General features: G+C 31.3%; 3 protein-coding genes and 2 pseudogenes across 5 annotated transcripts; 1 reads left to right on the forward strand and 4 right to left on the reverse strand.

Annotated features, from left to right (window-relative positions):
- Positions 1-1,382: 1,382 nt before the first annotated feature.
- AT2G15740 (C2H2-like zinc finger protein) lies at positions 1,383-2,372 on the reverse strand (the record flags this gene model as incomplete). The annotated part of the gene is made up of 1 exon (NM_127136.1): positions 1,383-2,372. One exon carries the CDS (start codon positions 2,370-2,372, stop codon positions 1,383-1,385), a length of 990 nt encoding a protein of 329 aa, NP_179176.1.
- Positions 2,373-7,558: 5,186 nt separating this feature from the next.
- On the forward strand, positions 7,559-8,753 carry AT2G15750 (annotated as a pseudogene; the record flags this gene model as incomplete). The annotated part of the gene is made up of 4 exons: positions 7,559-7,703; positions 7,776-7,901; positions 8,086-8,385; positions 8,482-8,753.
- Positions 8,754-10,246: 1,493 nt separating this feature from the next.
- Positions 10,247-11,641, reverse strand: AT2G15760 (calmodulin-binding protein (DUF1645)). The gene has a single exon (NM_127138.2). The coding sequence runs from the start codon at positions 11,389-11,391 to the stop codon at positions 10,444-10,446; it is 948 nt and encodes a 315-aa protein (NP_565379.1). The 5' UTR covers positions 11,392-11,641; the 3' UTR covers positions 10,247-10,443.
- Positions 11,642-14,194: 2,553 nt separating this feature from the next.
- AT2G15765 lies at positions 14,195-14,532 on the reverse strand (annotated as a pseudogene). The gene has a single exon.
- A 1,361-nt stretch (positions 14,533-15,893) lies between these two features.
- AT2G15770 (Cupredoxin superfamily protein) lies at positions 15,894-16,882 on the reverse strand (the record flags this gene model as incomplete). Its single annotated transcript, NM_127139.1, has 2 exons — positions 15,894-16,270; positions 16,354-16,882. The coding sequence occupies 2 exons, from the start codon at positions 16,880-16,882 to the stop codon at positions 15,894-15,896; spliced, it is 906 nt and encodes a 301-aa protein (NP_179179.1).
- Between the last annotated feature and the right edge of the window lie 1,159 nt (positions 16,883-18,041).

Raw genomic sequence — 18,041 nt, forward strand, 5'->3', positions numbered from 1 at the left:
TTCTTTTTTATATGAAGAAATAGAGGACGCAAATCTCACCAATTATACATAAAACGAAAACTATTAGACATATACATTGTTCTATGTTCTATGTATTTTCCTAAGAACACATTCGTTTCACACAATGAATGAGATCTCAAAGATTTTACCTTAGTCATGTGCATTATATTTCTAAATTTTAGAAATTTATTATCCAACATTTTTAACTTCTTATTCTTACGTCATCTTCTATGTTAATCTCATTGCCTCTCGACATGTACTTTCTTTTCACCTTCTATTCATTCATATATAATATATATTGGACTTTGAATTGATTTTCAAGACATCATAAATATTTTCTCCTTAATTCCTATCTTTCAATACTCAATTTTTTGGTTGAAAAGCATTTGATTCAATTGATGAAATATCAAAGTTGTTTTTCTTTTTGATAATGTTATAAAGTTGTAGTTCCACTTGAAATTAAGCTACACAAATTACATATATATATCACTTTTTTAACGGCTTTCATATCAATTTTGTATATTTTGTTGTAGATCTCATGAATAATGTTATCATTGATTATTTATTTTTTAAAGATGGATGATAATGTTTTAAAATTTTCAAGATATCTTTTTATATGATTTCACAAGATAAAGTGTTTTCATATAATCTCACAAGATAAAGTATGACTCTTACAATATCTTTGTCTTAAATTATAAATTTAAATTGAATCTAATAATTTTTATTTTTCATTAAGTAAAAATTTAATAATAAAGAAAAATATGTAGTATATTGTTCTTAGAAACTAATGTTTTACTTTTTTTTTTGTTTAAAATTTTACATATAGAATTACATATATATAGTTGTATTCTACCATGCATTTTAAACTTATTCCATTCTACAACTCATTTATGCATTTAAAATTTTGAAGTATGATCATTTTTAAATTTTTTATCAGTTAAAAGTTGAATTATATTTTTATAATATTATTTTTTTATTATTTTAATATCTCATTTATTTACATAATTTATTTTTCATTTATTTAATTATTTTTATTAATTATAAGTAATAGAAATATGCACTAAATGAATGTTTTAAATTTATTTTAATGTAAAATAAATAGTGATGTTTAGATGGGTGCTTAGGTGGATGCTTATGTGGATATATTAGATGGAGCAAGGACTCTCCTTAATAATAACAACAAAATATATACTGTTTTGTTTATATTGAACCAAACCAAATAAAATAAACAGTAAACAGTATATATATAGATTTGAGAATTTGATTTGGTTCAATTTTGGTTTAGGAATAATAACAACAAAATATAATGAAATACTAGAATTAAAAGACAAATATTAATTTCATATAATATATTGAAAAATAGATATTAAGGAGATACAATCCTAAACAAGCTCTTCTTTTACGACCACAAGATGTTGGAAAGTTTTATCGTCACTTTTTTCACTGTTGTTGGCCACATCCTCTTGTTTGGTCTTTTGAGGCTCACCATTAATTTCACGATTTAGTTTACAAAATTTTCTTTTGTTCTTTGCACGAATTCTCTGTTCTCTTTCTTCGCTTGTTTCATTCTTGTAGTGAGATGACATATGTGCAGCAAATTTTTGAGAAGTATTAAAGACGCCATTGCACTTGGGACATGTATATGGACCATATTTTTCATATGGTAGACTATGTGTCCTACCATCATTGTGATCATTGTTACTTTTCTCGTTTTCTTGAGACTCAATGTAATCAGTAGTTGCTTCAAAAAATATGGTTGGTTTCAAGATTTTCTTCATAGAACGACCATCTTGGAGAACACGTTGATCATGATTGTGCTTTGATGACAAGGAAAACATGTCTAAATGTTGAGGATATGCAGAATTTTGACTCGGAAAAATGACATTAAGAGGTTTAGGATTCAAAAATTCGCATTGTTTATCAAAAGTATTTGGAGGAGAAAATATAGGATTCCAAATATTGGTTTTGGGATTCATGGCACGTTTGACACGTTGAGCATCATATTGTACAGCGTCAAGTGTATTAGTAGGAACAATGGCTGTAAATTTGTTTGTAATGGTTTGTGTGAAAGAAACTCGAGTAAAATGAGGATTGTTTGTGATAGAAAAATAATTGTCATCAGAAATTATGTTTCTCTTCATCATATGATTTTCCACATGTGAATTTTGGAATCCAAATGAAGATGAAGAGGCATGTGAATTATGAAAACAAGAAAAAGAAGGAGATGATGAAAACAGATCACCATGGTTTGTGTGATCCGAAGTAATGAACCTCGAATGAACCATTTGAGAATTTTGATTCATTTGGATGGAGGAAAAACCACGATTGTTATCATCACAGTGAGGATTGAACTTATTTGGCATAGAAGACATTTTGAAAGATAGATAGAGTATATATTTTCTATTGTTTGTCTTACCCTTTTATATCAAATACAAACTACGTAATAAATATATTAACCTCAAAAACGGAAATTAATCTTTAAATGCGAAAGGAAAAAAATCTACTTTATGTTCTCTATTATAAAATTATATTAAATATTTATAAATAAAAGAATCTTTAATTATTCATTTATTTCCCTGCAATCATCTTTATTTATTTGGTAATATATGGATGCAATATAAAATTTGATTTCCTGTCATATTCCTTGATTCAGTAATTGAAAATATGGACAAGATCCAGATTTAATATATATGTTAACATATATAAGGTAGTTTACTTTAGGAAATATATATTCATAAAGAGCATTTGTTGATGTTGTGTCTTCTATCTTAATTTTGTTTGGTGATATTACTTATTTGGATCCCTATTTAGTTCTATAAGTTTATTTACTAATTATTATTAAATAAATATTTATAGTTTGCATTGTGTAGATTTGCAATCTTATCTTCTAATAAAAGTTTTTATCGAAAATCTTATCTTGTAAGTTATAACTTAGTAAGTAACCATATATAATAAATGAAAATAGTTATTCCGGGATCACCTTCATCATTTAAAAGCAAATAAAATTTAACATTTGTTCAACTACTAATGCATATAAAAGCCTATGAAAATATCTTAACAAAAAAAACTATACAATTTGAAGGTCAATATGTTAAAAGTCAATAAATTAGAAACATAAAATAAATAAATATTAAACTTAATTCAGAAGCAACATAAACCATCAACAAATGAGTTTTTAGTGCATCCTTTCATTGTTTTCTAGGTGATTTAATCGCCATATTCAAACTAACGAAGATAACTTAATCTTACTGCAAGTAAAGAAAAAAATTAACAACAAAAAATAGTTTTAGAAAGTTTTAAACAACTAAAGAAGAAAAACCAGAACTAGAAAATCATAACACACAAAAGAACATTCAATAATAATTAAAGAGATAACAAATTATCAATAATAGAGAGAAACAATGACAAAAACAATTAGAGAACAAATTACGGAAACAAAGAAATATACGAAAATTTAGAGACGTGAAAAAGATAGATGGAACTAATGAAAGATATATAAAAACAAAAACTAAAAATGGTAAATTGAAAATGTTAAATTTTTTATAAAGTCCAAATAATTTGGATGGAATAGATACTAGGATCATAAAGAAAAAGAAGAAAATAAAAAAGTAGAGAAAAGAAAGTGAGATAAAAAAATTATTTCTTTACTTACACATGTTATAGGTTTTTTTAACGACTGATGACAGCATATTTATTTTGGCATAGTCAATGAATGCTTATGTTTCAAATATTTATCAACGTTTAATTCATGTTTTAAATAACTGCAGATGAAGTTGATGTTTAAAATAGCTAAAATTTGAAAGTTAACTAACAGAGTCGTTAAACGGGTGATAATGTGCATTAGAGGTTCCGACTAATAATGACATGTTTATTTTGTCATGATCAACGAATATTTATGTCTCAAACGTTAATTAATATTTATTTCATGTTTTAAATGACCACATATGAAATTACTGTATAAAATGGCCACAATTTAAAAGTTGGGGGAGTAAATGACCGCATCCTCTAGTTTGATATTTTTATGATCGCCATGAACTGCTTAAATAATTTAATATATATATCTAGGAAATCTCAATTTTCTTTTTGTTAGCAGCACTCTTGGAGTGAAATGATATATGTCGAACAAATATTTAAAAATGTGAAATTCAATATATATATATATATATATATATATATATATATATATATAAAAGAGGTGAGTTCATACAACTTAAGCTTAAAACATTACATGAAAGATAAGGATAAAGGTTCAATGAGTTTTCCAAGATGCATAACTTTAACAAGATTGCAAAGGCTACAAGATCTTTTGGAATCTATAGAGATTCAAATTTAAAGGCTAGCTGCAAAAAATATCGGATCATCTTATAACCATAATAAGCTCGTGCGATTAACGCATAAGAGCTTTCATTGAATTGCTCCATGGAAGAGGCTGTGGGTGGAGTCTTTTTCCCGATGGCGGAGTAAAGTTTCGGAGAAGGTATCTCCTTAAAAGTGATGCAAGACTCGGAATTTACCTAGGGTTTACGCTTCTCGGTTTCTCAGCCAACGGCTTGAATGATTCGATGGAACGATGGTAGAGATGGAAGATGGAGGTTTTGTCGAATGAATCCACTCTCAACACGCATGATTGAATCCACAATCAAACAACGAACAAATTAACTCGAATCGAGAAGATAACTGTTCCGCACGTACACAAGACTTTAGTGAATCCACACTAAGTTCAAATGCATAAAACTCAAAGACAAACTTTGAAAGAAAATACTTTTCTGATTAATTCTTAGATTATGGGTGAATACAAATGAAAACAAGGCTGAGCTTATGTAGGGGCTCAAGTGCAACGTCTATATGCTAAAATAAAGAAAGAAATCGCAACAATAAATGAAAATATGACCGTTGGAAATTAACAAGAGGATCGGCCAAATTAAGAAAGTTGTGGTGTTTCTTGAATCTTGATAACGTAGGCAAGTAATGATGCTGCTTTGGGACGTCCATATTCATGTAGGAATCTTGTGGATCCGCAAAAGATGATCAGAAAAGAGACATTGTGATTTGATCTCTTTTGGCTCCGGATGAGGAAAGTCTTGGTTCTGCGGATTTACATAAGGTAGGATGCACCAAGGATTAAGTGTGAATGGTTGTGGGTGGTGTAGAGAATCTCCAGGTGTCCATATATGGCTTTGGGACGCGCAAACAAGAAGAAAATTATAGCTTTCCTAGTTGGCACAAGCTGGTCTTATACATAAAGTAATTTATAAAGTCCTTCAGAAAGTCCATCAAGCAGTCGATCAACAAGTGCATCAGCCAGTACGTTAGCTCCCATTCTTATATCAAAAGGAGTAAGTTTGATGGATTCGCATTAGAAGATCACAAGTCCAAAACACATATAATCTTCCATTCAATTCAAAACAGAAATCATCCAATTTAAAAAGGCTTGAAAAGAGGGTTGATCGAACATATTGAAGCGGTTTTATCCAAAAGGTTCGATTTTCCTACCAAAAACGTAAACCTATAATTTTTCCGCCAAAAACATAAACCTGTGATTTTCCCGTCAAAAACGTAAACCCGTAAAAAGTGGAATCCGTAAATATCCTAAGTTTGATGATAATGAATTAATAATGTTAATTATTTATTATTGTTTTATAATAATAATTAATTAAATTATTAATTAAATGGATTAACCCATTTAACAACTCAATCCATCAAATTAAATGAGTTATGGGTTGACTCATTTAACTCTAAACTCATTTGATTATGAGTTGAGTTGAATTGGGTTACCAATTTTGACACCCCTAAGCGGATACACCTTTAACGGATTAAACTACTCTATTTTTGGAGATGATAACAAACTGTTGTACCCAACTTTTATTTCTACATAAAAGCAGTCGGTAGTTAGTCTAATGGTAAATAAAAAAGCTATCTAAACTGAAAACGAAGTTATCCGTCTTAACTGCAACAATCTTTTGGATCCTATGTATTCGAGTATCTGACCATCATATTTGTCATTGTTACTTTTCTCTATTTTCAAAATTAAAATATGATATATTGAGATACATTGTTTTCAAAAATTTGGAAAGACAGAAAGTAGGAAAAACTGATCCTACGAAAATCGTTTGACACTTAAAACTCATATTAGGATTCATAGATTGTTCAAATACTTATTGATCTAGATATCTTATTTTTATCTTATCTTATTTTTCCCGAGAGTAATAGAATATTTTAGTTATTATTATTCTTTTTTCCTTTTTATTAGTTATGGTTTGTATAATTTACAGTTATTTAGTATAAAAAATTCAACTGTTATTTACTTATTTTAATATTTTAGTTTTAGTGAACTCTAAGTGATTGCTAAATGCAGTGATTGATTTTTGATGAATTCCGGTGGCAAAAATAAATTCTGAAAACAGTGACAAAGAATCTCAAATTATACAAATTTATTTTAGTTTTCTATTAATTGTAGTTTGTTAAATTTAGGATTATTTTAAAGTATTTTTTGCATCGGTTATTTAGTAATTTTGAATATATGAAGTGGTATTAATAGAACATTTAGGGAAGCAATATCGGAAATCTGAAGAAATGAGAACCGATCGGGTTTTACTCAAGACAAATAACCAAACTGCATAGCAAAATTTTGGTTAGGTTCAGTTTGGATTTTCGATTCCGGTTATTATGCCCAGGACTAGTATATGCTCTCATTGGAATCAAAAAAGTTTATAGTCATATACGAGCTTATTTATTTAAGACTTAGGAATAAGCTCTGCATTATAATTCATGTTTATAGTTTCTTTGTAAACATTAATACAATTAATGTCTATATCTTGTGGACTTAGGAATAATTGCCACAAAGATATATACTTTCATTATATTATACGTTTATGTTTATAGTTTTTTTGTACAAACTCTTAACAAGAAAAAAAACAAATATATTTATACACATTTTCATTCTTTATTTTTTCGGACAAAGACTTGTTTTCATTCATTTAAATCAAATCAAATACACATTTTCATTCTTTTATTTTTTAACAATAATTTTGTATTAAAATAGTTTGGTACGTTAATATTTAAAACATAAATTACAATTAAGAATGATCATAAAACCTGTCTAATCAAGATAGTAGTAAACATATTAATAAATGGTCACCTACCTCTCTGATCCCATTTTAATATTATGCCGTTCGTTCAATCCATTTTTAATTTGGATCACATTTATAAAAAAAAACTCTGAATTAACTATTTACAAATATATTATCATACCGGCTCTAATCGTTGAATCCTTACGACAATGATATAAGACTTACCGACTAACTACCAAACACAAAAACGTTACCAAAAATTTTACTCTCATTTCTTTCGTACCACTTTTTCTTACCAATATTTTATACTGTTTTACCTATTTCCGTATTACATACCATTTCCTTTAGTTACTAAAAAAAAAACATTGCTTTGTATAACCATTCAAATAGATCTTCTCTTTTCAAGGCTCGGGAAACTCATTGGTGATGGTTCCACAACTCCTGTTTGGAGAACACCGTGGCTATCGCTCTCTTCCCCTGTCGCTCCAATGGGGCCATCTAACAAAAATTCTCATCTCCTGATGGTCTCTGATCTGCTCCTACCTAATTCTAATGTTTGGAACTTAGAACTCATTAGAGTTATCCTGCCAGAATACGAGAAATGCATTCTCAGTCTTCACCCAAGCTATCTAGGTGCCATCGATCACTGGGCTTGGCTCCCTACAAGTTCTGGAGACTAAACCTCTAAATCTGGCTACTACGAAGCCCTTAAACTTGAGGAAGACTTGGATCCCTTTGGTCCCCGGGTTGCTCCTGATCCTTTCAACTGGAAAACTCACATTTGGAACCTAAAAACTTCGCCAAAGACTAAGCTCCTCTTATGGAAAGCAGGTCAGTATGCACTTCCAGTTGGCCTCAACCTCACCCACCGACATATCACTGAGTCAGCAAAATGTCCTTTTTGTGACGATGATGAATCTGTTCTTCATCTTCTCTTCAAGTGTCCTTTTTGCCCAAAAGATATGGAGTTTGGCCCCTTTCAAGTCCCCTCTGATCTGCGCTTCAATTCTTTCAGTCACTGAAGGGATCGCCTCTTCGAGTAAGGCTATTTGCCTCCCTCCATCAGGATTAGGTGGTGGTCGACTCTCGCCTTGGCTTTTTTGGACAATCTGGTCTTCCCGAAACCAACTGATCTTCAATAAGAAGCAAACTCTGGCGGAAGATGCTTACCTCCTTGCGATTACTCGAGCAAAGGAATGGCAATCAGCCAATCAGACTCAATCCTTACCCGCTAGAATTCCTGATCCACTGGTGATACCTCGATCCCATTCTATCGATCCTGTTTGTTGTACGGATGCTGCTTGGAAGACCGAAGGTTCCGCGTGCTTTGGCTGGATCTGCAAAGATTCACGAAATCAAACCATTTTCTAGGGATCTTCCGCATCGTTGTCGCCTGTTGTCTCTCCCTTAGTAGCCGAAGCTCTAGCAACTCTCCTGGCAATTGGAGTTGCAATTGAATCGGGAATTAAGCGGATCTCCTTTGCTTCGGACTCGTTAACACTTGTCAAAGCTATCAATCGGAAGTTTCTCACAAAAGAGCTTCACCGGATTCTCCATGATATCCACTCTCTCTCAATTTCTTTTGATGCTTGTAGTTTCTTCTTTATTTCACGAAAGCACAATAGCGAAGCTGATGCCTTGGCAAAAGATGCCCTCCTATCCTGTATTAACTCCCTTATCTAAGTGAATAAATGCTAAGGTTTGTAAAAAAAAAAAAAAAAAAAAAACCATTCAAATATACCATCTCAGTAATTTTCTTTGGCCTACTTTTTACATCTCAAAAGTACAAACCATTTAGTAAATTAATGAAGAAAAAGTTGACAGGAAAAATTTGGAGACGCCAAGCTTTGCCCAAGGAATTTGTCATTGCAACTAAAGATAAATAAGAGTACTTCAAGTTATTAACTCATATTAGGTTGTAATCGGTTACTTAATCAAATGTTAACTATATAACAACTATTAATATTGTAATATGTGGTCCATTGACTTTATTCTGTTAAGAGAATCATTACCATTATTATTGCAAAACCTCATGATTAAGGAGCATTGCATTTCTTCTTTTGCTATTCTACCTTTCGGCTCGGCCACATTGTTTCTTAATTCTCCAACACTTTTTAATTCTCAAAACATTTAGGAGCAATATATCCCTTATTCTTTTTCATAAACTAAAAGTCCATTTTTTACAACAATTACAATTGCGAGCTAGATTTATAAATGTTATGTCACGACAGCTGTCTTTTATAAATATTCTCGGTTATTGTATTCTCCTTGTTCAGTGACTTGTCTGATGGCTCCGCAAATTAAGTACAAATTTTGTTTCTGTTTTCTTTTTTCTTCTCTCAATAGCATGGTAATGACATTTCAAAGCTTTCTCAGTTAGCCATTTCAAAGAATAGTCCAAGTCAAACAGATTTAATGTGTGGTTCATTTGGAATGGATTTTCTAAAAACTAAATGTATCTTGATGATACAAATAGTCAACTTTTTTTTTGGGATAATTGATTTTCCAATTAAAAAACAAATAACAATACAAGTTAATTGATCTAAATTTCTTATATACTCCCTCTTATGAAATTAGGTGTTGTTTTAGAACTTAACTTTTGTTTTTTAAACAATTGTGTTTTACATTTTTTCATATGTTTTGATGTAAATTATAGTTTTATCCCACTGATCTAATGTATTGACCAATAAGAAAATTTAAAAGTATATCAATAAACGATAAAAAATTATTTGTTTTCTTAATATGTAATATGTCAAAAACATAACCAATACTTATTTATAAATGGAAGGAGTAGTAATCTTGGCTTTATAATGATCATGATGTGAGATTTTTTAAAAGTCTTTTGGATAATCATATTTTTGTGGGTTTATTCATTTTAAACTGAATTCCACTTTAAGACATTAAACATGGTTAGAGTTACTGAATTCTAATACTATATGAGAATTACGACTAAGAAATCAATTAGTAGTTATTGGATCGACTCATATGGTATTGAATATTGATCCTTTAACACTTTCGATAAGAAAATTCTAACGTCAATTGTTTTAAAATCTTTTAATGCCCACATAACATATGGAGCTCGTGAAAAGACTGAGCACTCTCACTACTCACTAGCCTAGTAATGGTGGGGCAAATTTGTTTAATTGTCAATTAGTATCCGATGGACATTCTTCGTCGAATGAACGCAATAGCCAAAATACATTGTATGTCAAATTTTACATTTGTTTTTTCTTGTATTCACTTGTATCAAACGTCACGAATTAAACAATTATCATATTTTCCCATCAATTTGATGGAACCTCAACACCACATTTAAATCCACCAAAAAAGTGAATAAATAATAGATTAGGACAAAAAAAAAGTGCGAGAGGGATCAAGAGGAAGCACGTGACAATGACCCAACTCTAGCAATTTCATTGACCGCAGGGTTAAACCCTAAGCAGCCTAACCAGCCTTGCTTGTACGGCAAGAATGTCTTCCTCTTCAATTCTTCCGATACTGCTCTGTTCTCAGTGTAATGCATCTCGTGAGCCGAAACCACCGCTCCGTTCCTCCTCCTTGACCTAGACACCGAAGATTCACAACTCTCTCTCGATCTGATACTCGAATTTCTCACTTCCTCGGCATCTTTCTTTGTAAGTATATCGTACCTATTTAAAGACTCTTTGGTCGGAATCGGTCTTCCATCCGATGCACTCCTGAATAGCAACAGATCTTTGAGTTTCCACTTCTTATATGCACGACCAGGGAACAGAATTGCTGACAAGAAAACAGAGGATTTTTGATTACTTGTGTTGGAAGCAACCATTTTTGTTGATTGTACTTCTTCTTCTTCATCAACCATAATGTCTGAAACCCTTAACGGAGACATAGAACGGCTTCCTTTACGATCATAACGCGAAGAAGAAGATCCTGGTGACCGGTCTCTTCCTCGATCTTTCTGATCATCCGAATCTTCTATCTCAAGACCCCTAGATCTAGGAGAAGAAACAGTAGGAGTGAGAGGTGTCCTTAAAGGACGAATCTTTCCTCCATCAAAGAGCTCATCAGCTGCAGAGAAAGAAGTTTTCTCCAACTGACCACTGAAATTGAACTCAAAATCGTCTTCGAAACCGATGGCTGATCTCTTCTTGGGAGTTCTTGGTTGGTCATCCCAATCAAAAGGTATGTTAGAGGAAGTGGAAGGAGAAGGGCTTGTTGGTGCACTGAAAAAGTTGTTGCCAAATCGAGTTGGGCTCGAAGGAGCTGTTATGTAAGGAGACGAAGTTGTGCTGTCAAAATTGAGTTCTGCTGCTGCTGCTTCTGCCACTTCTATCTCCATTAATGGTTTGTTCTTTGGATGCTCTGTTCTTCTTTTGCCTTTCTTGGTTGTTGTAAGGTGTTCCCTTTTAGACGAAAAGCTTGACTTTAGAGAGGTACAAGGAGAGAGAGAGATGGAGAAAATGAATGGTGAATGAATTAGGAGATGCCTTTATAAGTGTTACCTACCTCATGGGTCGTGACTTAATTATTGTGATTTTTCTAACTCTCTATTCTATATGTTTTTTTGGACCAAATTGGCTGTGTTTTTTTTTAGTTTTCATAGTTGTTTATTTTATATATCAAGAGGATTTATACATTATTGGTCCTTACATCTTTCCAGACTGAAATTTGAATAGATTACATCTGTATAAATAGAACCTGAAACTTTTTTTCTTGTGAATAACTCAATAAATGTAGTCTCTAGCTAATTTAATATTTATCACAGTACATTTGATGAATTAGGAAGACATACTTTTTCAAACCATTATTTATCATAACCGACTCGTTTATTCATGATTTGGTTTTGACAATATGTCTAACTGTGGGTGACACCAGAATGAATTGGTTTTATTTTTCCACTATTTTTTTAGTTTACTTGGTTTTGCTTAGAAGAAATTGTTTTGCGGTTCCGTTATTCATATGGTCAATAATAATTTGGTTCAGTTAAGCAAAAAAATTGTTTTTTTTGGGCAAAAAAAAAAAAAAATTGTTATTCATATGTATTTCCTAGTATTGTTAGACAAAACTTTGTTTACCAAAATTTTTCAGTTATGTATAGCAAAATCGCAAATAATATTTAATTACTAAATATAGGATTTTGTGCAAAAAACCTCTTTACAGTCATGTTTGCAATTTTATCTTTCACGTCTAAAAAAAATGCAAAATAATCATATGAAATCAAAAATAATACGCAATATAACCCATTTTCACTATTGTCAAATTTAAAATTTTGATAAATAATATAATCGAAATCTTCGAAATGAGGAGTTCAACTATATCTTTAAATTTTTCAAAAACAAATGTATGTGATCGTGAAAACGTTTACAATATGTAAAGTTGCAAAAATGGATTATATTGTTTATTATTTTTGACTTCATAAGGTAAAGTTGTAAAAATGAGCGATTTGAGAATTCGTTGCACAAAACTCTTGTAATAATATAAGTTGGTTAATTAATTAATTTCTTGGTTATAAATTTTAATATATCTATAGGGATTAGTTTAAATAAATTATTTGTGACATAAGAAATTTATAATATATTTCATAATTATTTTTGAGCTCACGTATCTAAAGTTTTTCACCAGAAATGAAAAAAAAAGCTAAAAACTTGTAATTTGTCAAACTCATGTGGGGAAAAGGTTCGGTTTTCTCATGCAGCAAAGAGTTAATTGTTGTCCTTTTATTTCATGAATATTGACTATTGTTGCAGTTTTTTTGTACTCTAATGAAATAAAATTAATATAATTGATATCATGTTCAATAGAGATGGCTTCTCGAATTCTTATTTTTCTACGTGATTAACGTAATGGTTACACTAATGGCGGCTATATACCTCCAAATATCCAATTTATAATCTATTTTTTTGCAAGATATATATAACACACTCCAAATTACATTATAATAGCTTAAACTCTGTGATGTTTCTTGTGTTATAATGCGACTAATTATAGGTTTTTATTCGTATTTGTCAATGTCATCGTCTCTTTTTAAAATTTAAAATTATCAACAGGTTTTGAGCCGGCGAAGACTAGTATTACTTTGATGCATGTTACTTTAAGTCTCGGTTTGTGGTTACTTCATACGGAGAACAATTTAATTGATAACTGAAAATGATTCAATAGCTAAAAGGTTAGATCCCATATACTGTACTGAGTTTAGACCCTAATTAGCTATATAGTTCTAAACAGATGTTCAAAATCTTTTCATTACAATTTTAATCATGGTTGTTGAACAGTATGAAAATAAGAAAAACATGTCATGTTGTCATAGTTATTATTTATTTTTTTGATAAACAGTGGGAGTTCAAGATATTGGAACAAAAATTTACCGTATTTTTGGTTATTTTTGTTTTCATAGATTTTGGAATTGATTTGGAATCTCCCAATATCAAAAAACAGTCCACCGACACATACTGCTTCTTTTACACACAAAGAAAAAAAAAAAGGAAAAAAAACTTATATTGTTTCTTCTATACTTTTCCCTGAAAATAAGAAAAGAAACATTTTGCATGCAACCAAACGTTGTTCTCGTGTTTGCTATTTGACAAAAAAAAATCAAATCAAATTTTCAGTTTAAATTATTATAGTTAAAACACAAATGCGTATACATAAAGTCGTGGTCGATGGTCTATAGAGTAGTACTAAACGAGTTTTGCAAGTTGAGTTTATTATTTGAGAAACTCCAAATGTCAATGTCTTAACGGTTGTACAATTTTGACTTTGGTATACACTTCAACATACACATGTAACATGTTGATTGATTACAGATTTGTGAGAACAAACACTAAAGATGTTTTACCTTCAATTAAACATGTCATTTGGTTGGAACTTTCGAAACGATATCCAGATTTTTAATAAATAACTACTAACACAAGTGGGGAAGGTAACAAATTGTACTTGCATAATAGTATATGATTTTGTCTACCAAATAATTGCTGGGGAAGTAAATTAAAAGATGTCTATGAAAGAGAAGAGAAGAACATCTTTATCTCCGATTCGTTTGGTTTGAAACAGTTTTCAAGCCAAATAAACAAAATAAAACCAATGTCAAATTCCAAGGAAACGTTGGCAACACTATGAGCAACTTTGGCTCTTCAAAGACTTCATTGTGCAGTCCACTTCTTATACAAGCAACCAATCAAAAGGAGCTGGATATTGCAACTCGATAACTTGTTGTTGATTTCCATCTTCTCCGCGATAACTTGAGAACCTTCTGTGACTTTGAGTTGTGTAGGATCACTCTCTTCCATATAGATTTTTATCTCTCTCAAACATGGAAAATATTCTAAGAAATGCTTTACTATGTTCATCTCTTTCATTGTTCCTTGAAGCCCTTTAATCTCTAATATTTTTAGAGGGCAAGATGTGAGTGACCGACCTCTGTCCTATCGAGAAACACAGTCACAAGCATCCCCGCATTTAGCTGTGACATGGTGAAAGAGACCATGGAAACAATAATCTTCCGCGACGAAATCAGAGTAAGATAAGTAAACAAGACTAGGTGTATCAAATGAAAAACTTTCCAAACAATCGGTGGATTTTATTGTTAGTGTCTTGAGGCTTGCACTTGATACAGACACACTCACATCCCATTCTTTCTAGTCTATCTCATACATGACTAATTCCTCAAGCGCAGGCAAAGCAGGAAGAAGAATCTCAAACTTATTAACAGTTAACCAAACTAAGTGTAGAACGAGAATTTTAAGTATTGAAAAAAAAAAAAAAAAAAAAAAAAAAGAAAAAAGAGAGTTTTAAATGTATAAGTTAATTCCAGCTTGTTCTCAAAAACTTTTGGAAACATACTATAGTTTTCTCCTGCTGCTGGATCCAAAATGATTTATAGATTAATCTCCGAAACACCACGCACCATCACATTCTCTATCCAACAATCCACTCGATCCGAATTCAATACCGGAATCACTGAGGGAGAATTTAATGTGAGAGTTACCTTGCAATGCAAGTACTCTATCAACAAAATCAACACAGAGCTCTTTAATATCGTCCCTTTAAATTGATATTTTTGTCTGCTATATATTGTACATTGAGATGAAACTGATACAAAAACGAGAAGCGCGTGGGGTTAATTTAAGAAGAAATATATATGTGCTCAATTCTTTCGTTATCATTGGCTTTACATCGATTTAACTAAACACTAATTTCCCTCAGATCCATCAATTGTCTCCCACTCAATATGATCTAATTTATTTTTATTACATGTGATTTATCATAATAACGTCTTTCCAATAAATCAAGTGGGTTATTGGCTCCCCTGTAGAATTTTTGTTGTAGAGATTATGTTGTAGTTGTGTTGGTTATAGCTGTAACTTTTATTGCAGTAGAATTATTGCTGTAAGTTTTTAACTTTAAATATTTATAAAAAATGGATTAGTAAATATAATAGTTGTAATAAAAGTTTTTCTTTTATAATAAATAAAATGCCTTGTATTACTAATTTAAATATATATATTATGATGATATAAAAAAAAATCCTAAGAATTCTTAATAAAATAAATCTAAATTTTATCTATGATTATTCCATAAATTCATTACAATCTAAATTTTTTCTTTTAAGTTTGATAATTATCAGTTTGTTTAGAACTTATCTTTGTTTTTTGTTATATATTTATGTTGATAATTTTAGTTTTTTGTATTTATCTAATGAATTAAATTTTCTACAGCTAAGAAAATAGGGTTTTGAGAATTCACTCTACTACAGCCTTAAAAACAAAATAAAAAATATTTGGTCTATAAGTTTAAAAATAAAGCTATAGCACGATTGGTTTGTAATCAAGGCTTTAAGAAAAATTAAGGCTGTAAGTCAGACTTAAAGCCCAACCAATCATGCACCAAATCATGATCAAACTCAAATATCTCATATCCAAAACAAAACAAAACAAACAAAAACCCTAACATGAATACATGATAGGATTTAATCAGAACGGTGAGGACTGGGAAGATAGTGAACTTCATGTTATGGTTACGACAATAATCACCATCATGCTCCCCCGAGGCAAAGAAGTAAGGCTGTATTTTCTTAAGTGTGAAGTTGAAACTTTCTTCTGATCCTTTTCTCGTTGAACCAATCTTCCTCGCATTTTTAATGTCGCAGTTCATGTAACTCCATCGGTCTTTGAACAAATATACATTATTCCTTCTCTTAGCAGATTTGTCGTACTTGAAAACTGCACCATGTTAAAAGAAGTTATTCACCAATTAGGTTATTTAACATTAGAAAATAAGGAATTGTACACATAAAATAACTTACCAAGAACATCATTGACGTAGAAAGGAGCATTCTTAGAAGCCCAATCTTTGTAATCTAACCCTTTTTTCCATCCGTCTGATCCTCCCACTATGATCTTTTTTGGTGTTTCACGGTCCAAACCCGAGCCCGAATCCGAACCGGAACTGTTTGAGTCGTTATCGTTTGAGCCCCAACTCCAACTCCAGCCTGACTTAAGACTCCAGTTCCAACTCCTTCTTGAACCATCAGGGTTGGTACTTGAACCCGAGCCAGAACCACGGTTTGATCCCGTGCCCCAACCCCAACCAGAGCCATTATTAGAGTTTGAACCCAAACCCGAGCCGGAGTTATCATCGGATCCCCAACTCCAACTTGAACCGTCAGAGTCTGAACCAGTACCTGAGCTAGAGGTACTTGACCCGTCAGATCCCCAACCCCAACCCGACCCGTAACTCCAACTCCAGCTCCACGCCTCTGCGCCAGATGAGGAGAGACATGCAATGGCCACGACGAGTATGAGCAGCTTTTTTTGTGAACCAGATAGAGCCATCGTGTTTTTCTTCTTTTTACGTGCTTTGTTTAGTATATGTTGTGTGACTCTTGCTTTGCTTATTGTGAACTGCGATAATCTGTGTTGGTTATGTGAGAAACGTATTTATAGAGAAAGATAACCTAATTAAGACGTATATTCCCGATTGATTTGGGAGTAGAACATATAATTTACAACAGTTTCTTTTTTATATTTCGTGTAATTATCACATCTACGAGTAATTATTAATTACTTGCGTCTATGTGATGTTTTCTTTTGTCAACCAACAAAAGATAATTGTACTATAAAAAAAAAGAGAGGAAATCCTTAAATATCGCATGATTAATTTTGTATAACTCAAAACTTAATTATCTAGTCAGTATAAAGAGTTAACTATAATCAACGTATACCACATTGTTTTGCATGTGCTTTATGCACCAGTGAGTGTACCACCATGGTCTTCTTCTGTGTTGTACTTAGTTTGACATCCTATATAAATTAGTTTTTATCACTTCTTCAAAGTTTTCTATATGAATGTCTTTTTATTATCCATCTTAAGTCTTATTTACGTATATAAATTTAAAAATTATATACGAGATTAAGATCGACGTCTACATGTAATAGGAGAAAGTAAATGATCAACAAGTAAATTCAATTCAACAAAGGATAAATAAATTTCAAAATTATATATTAGATTAAAATGATAGCTATCATGACTATGGTATGTTGATATTATGATGATGAAGATAGTATGATGATTATGGTATGGTTGCGATGGTGATGGTAATATGATAATGATATTGTGTTGAATGTTGATAATGAATAAATTGATGGGTTGATAAGCTATTTGGAAAAAATTAGTTATATGCAATTAGTTTAAAGGTTTTGGTTAAACTCAAATTGATATTACTTTAGAGATTTAAGTTGGTTTATTCAATTTAGCCAAAATTGGTGGGTTAATGGGTAAACCACTAATCCATTGTAACTCAATTCATTTGATCCATCTAATTATTTGAGTAAAAAAATTTAGCTCATTAGAGTTCATGCGTTGCGTTGAGCTGAATTGTGTTTACCCATAAACTTGACCCATTTTAACCCCTAATAATACTCTAATGAACAACAGTCGCATTTTTCTGACCGCATGATGTTTTGAGGTTTGTACCATTATTCTAACATTGTT

The sequence above is a fragment of the Arabidopsis thaliana genome, chromosome 2 (genome assembly GCF_000001735.4).
Source record: "Arabidopsis thaliana chromosome 2, partial sequence".
Lineage (NCBI taxonomy): Eukaryota > Viridiplantae > Streptophyta > Magnoliopsida > Brassicales > Brassicaceae > Arabidopsis > Arabidopsis thaliana.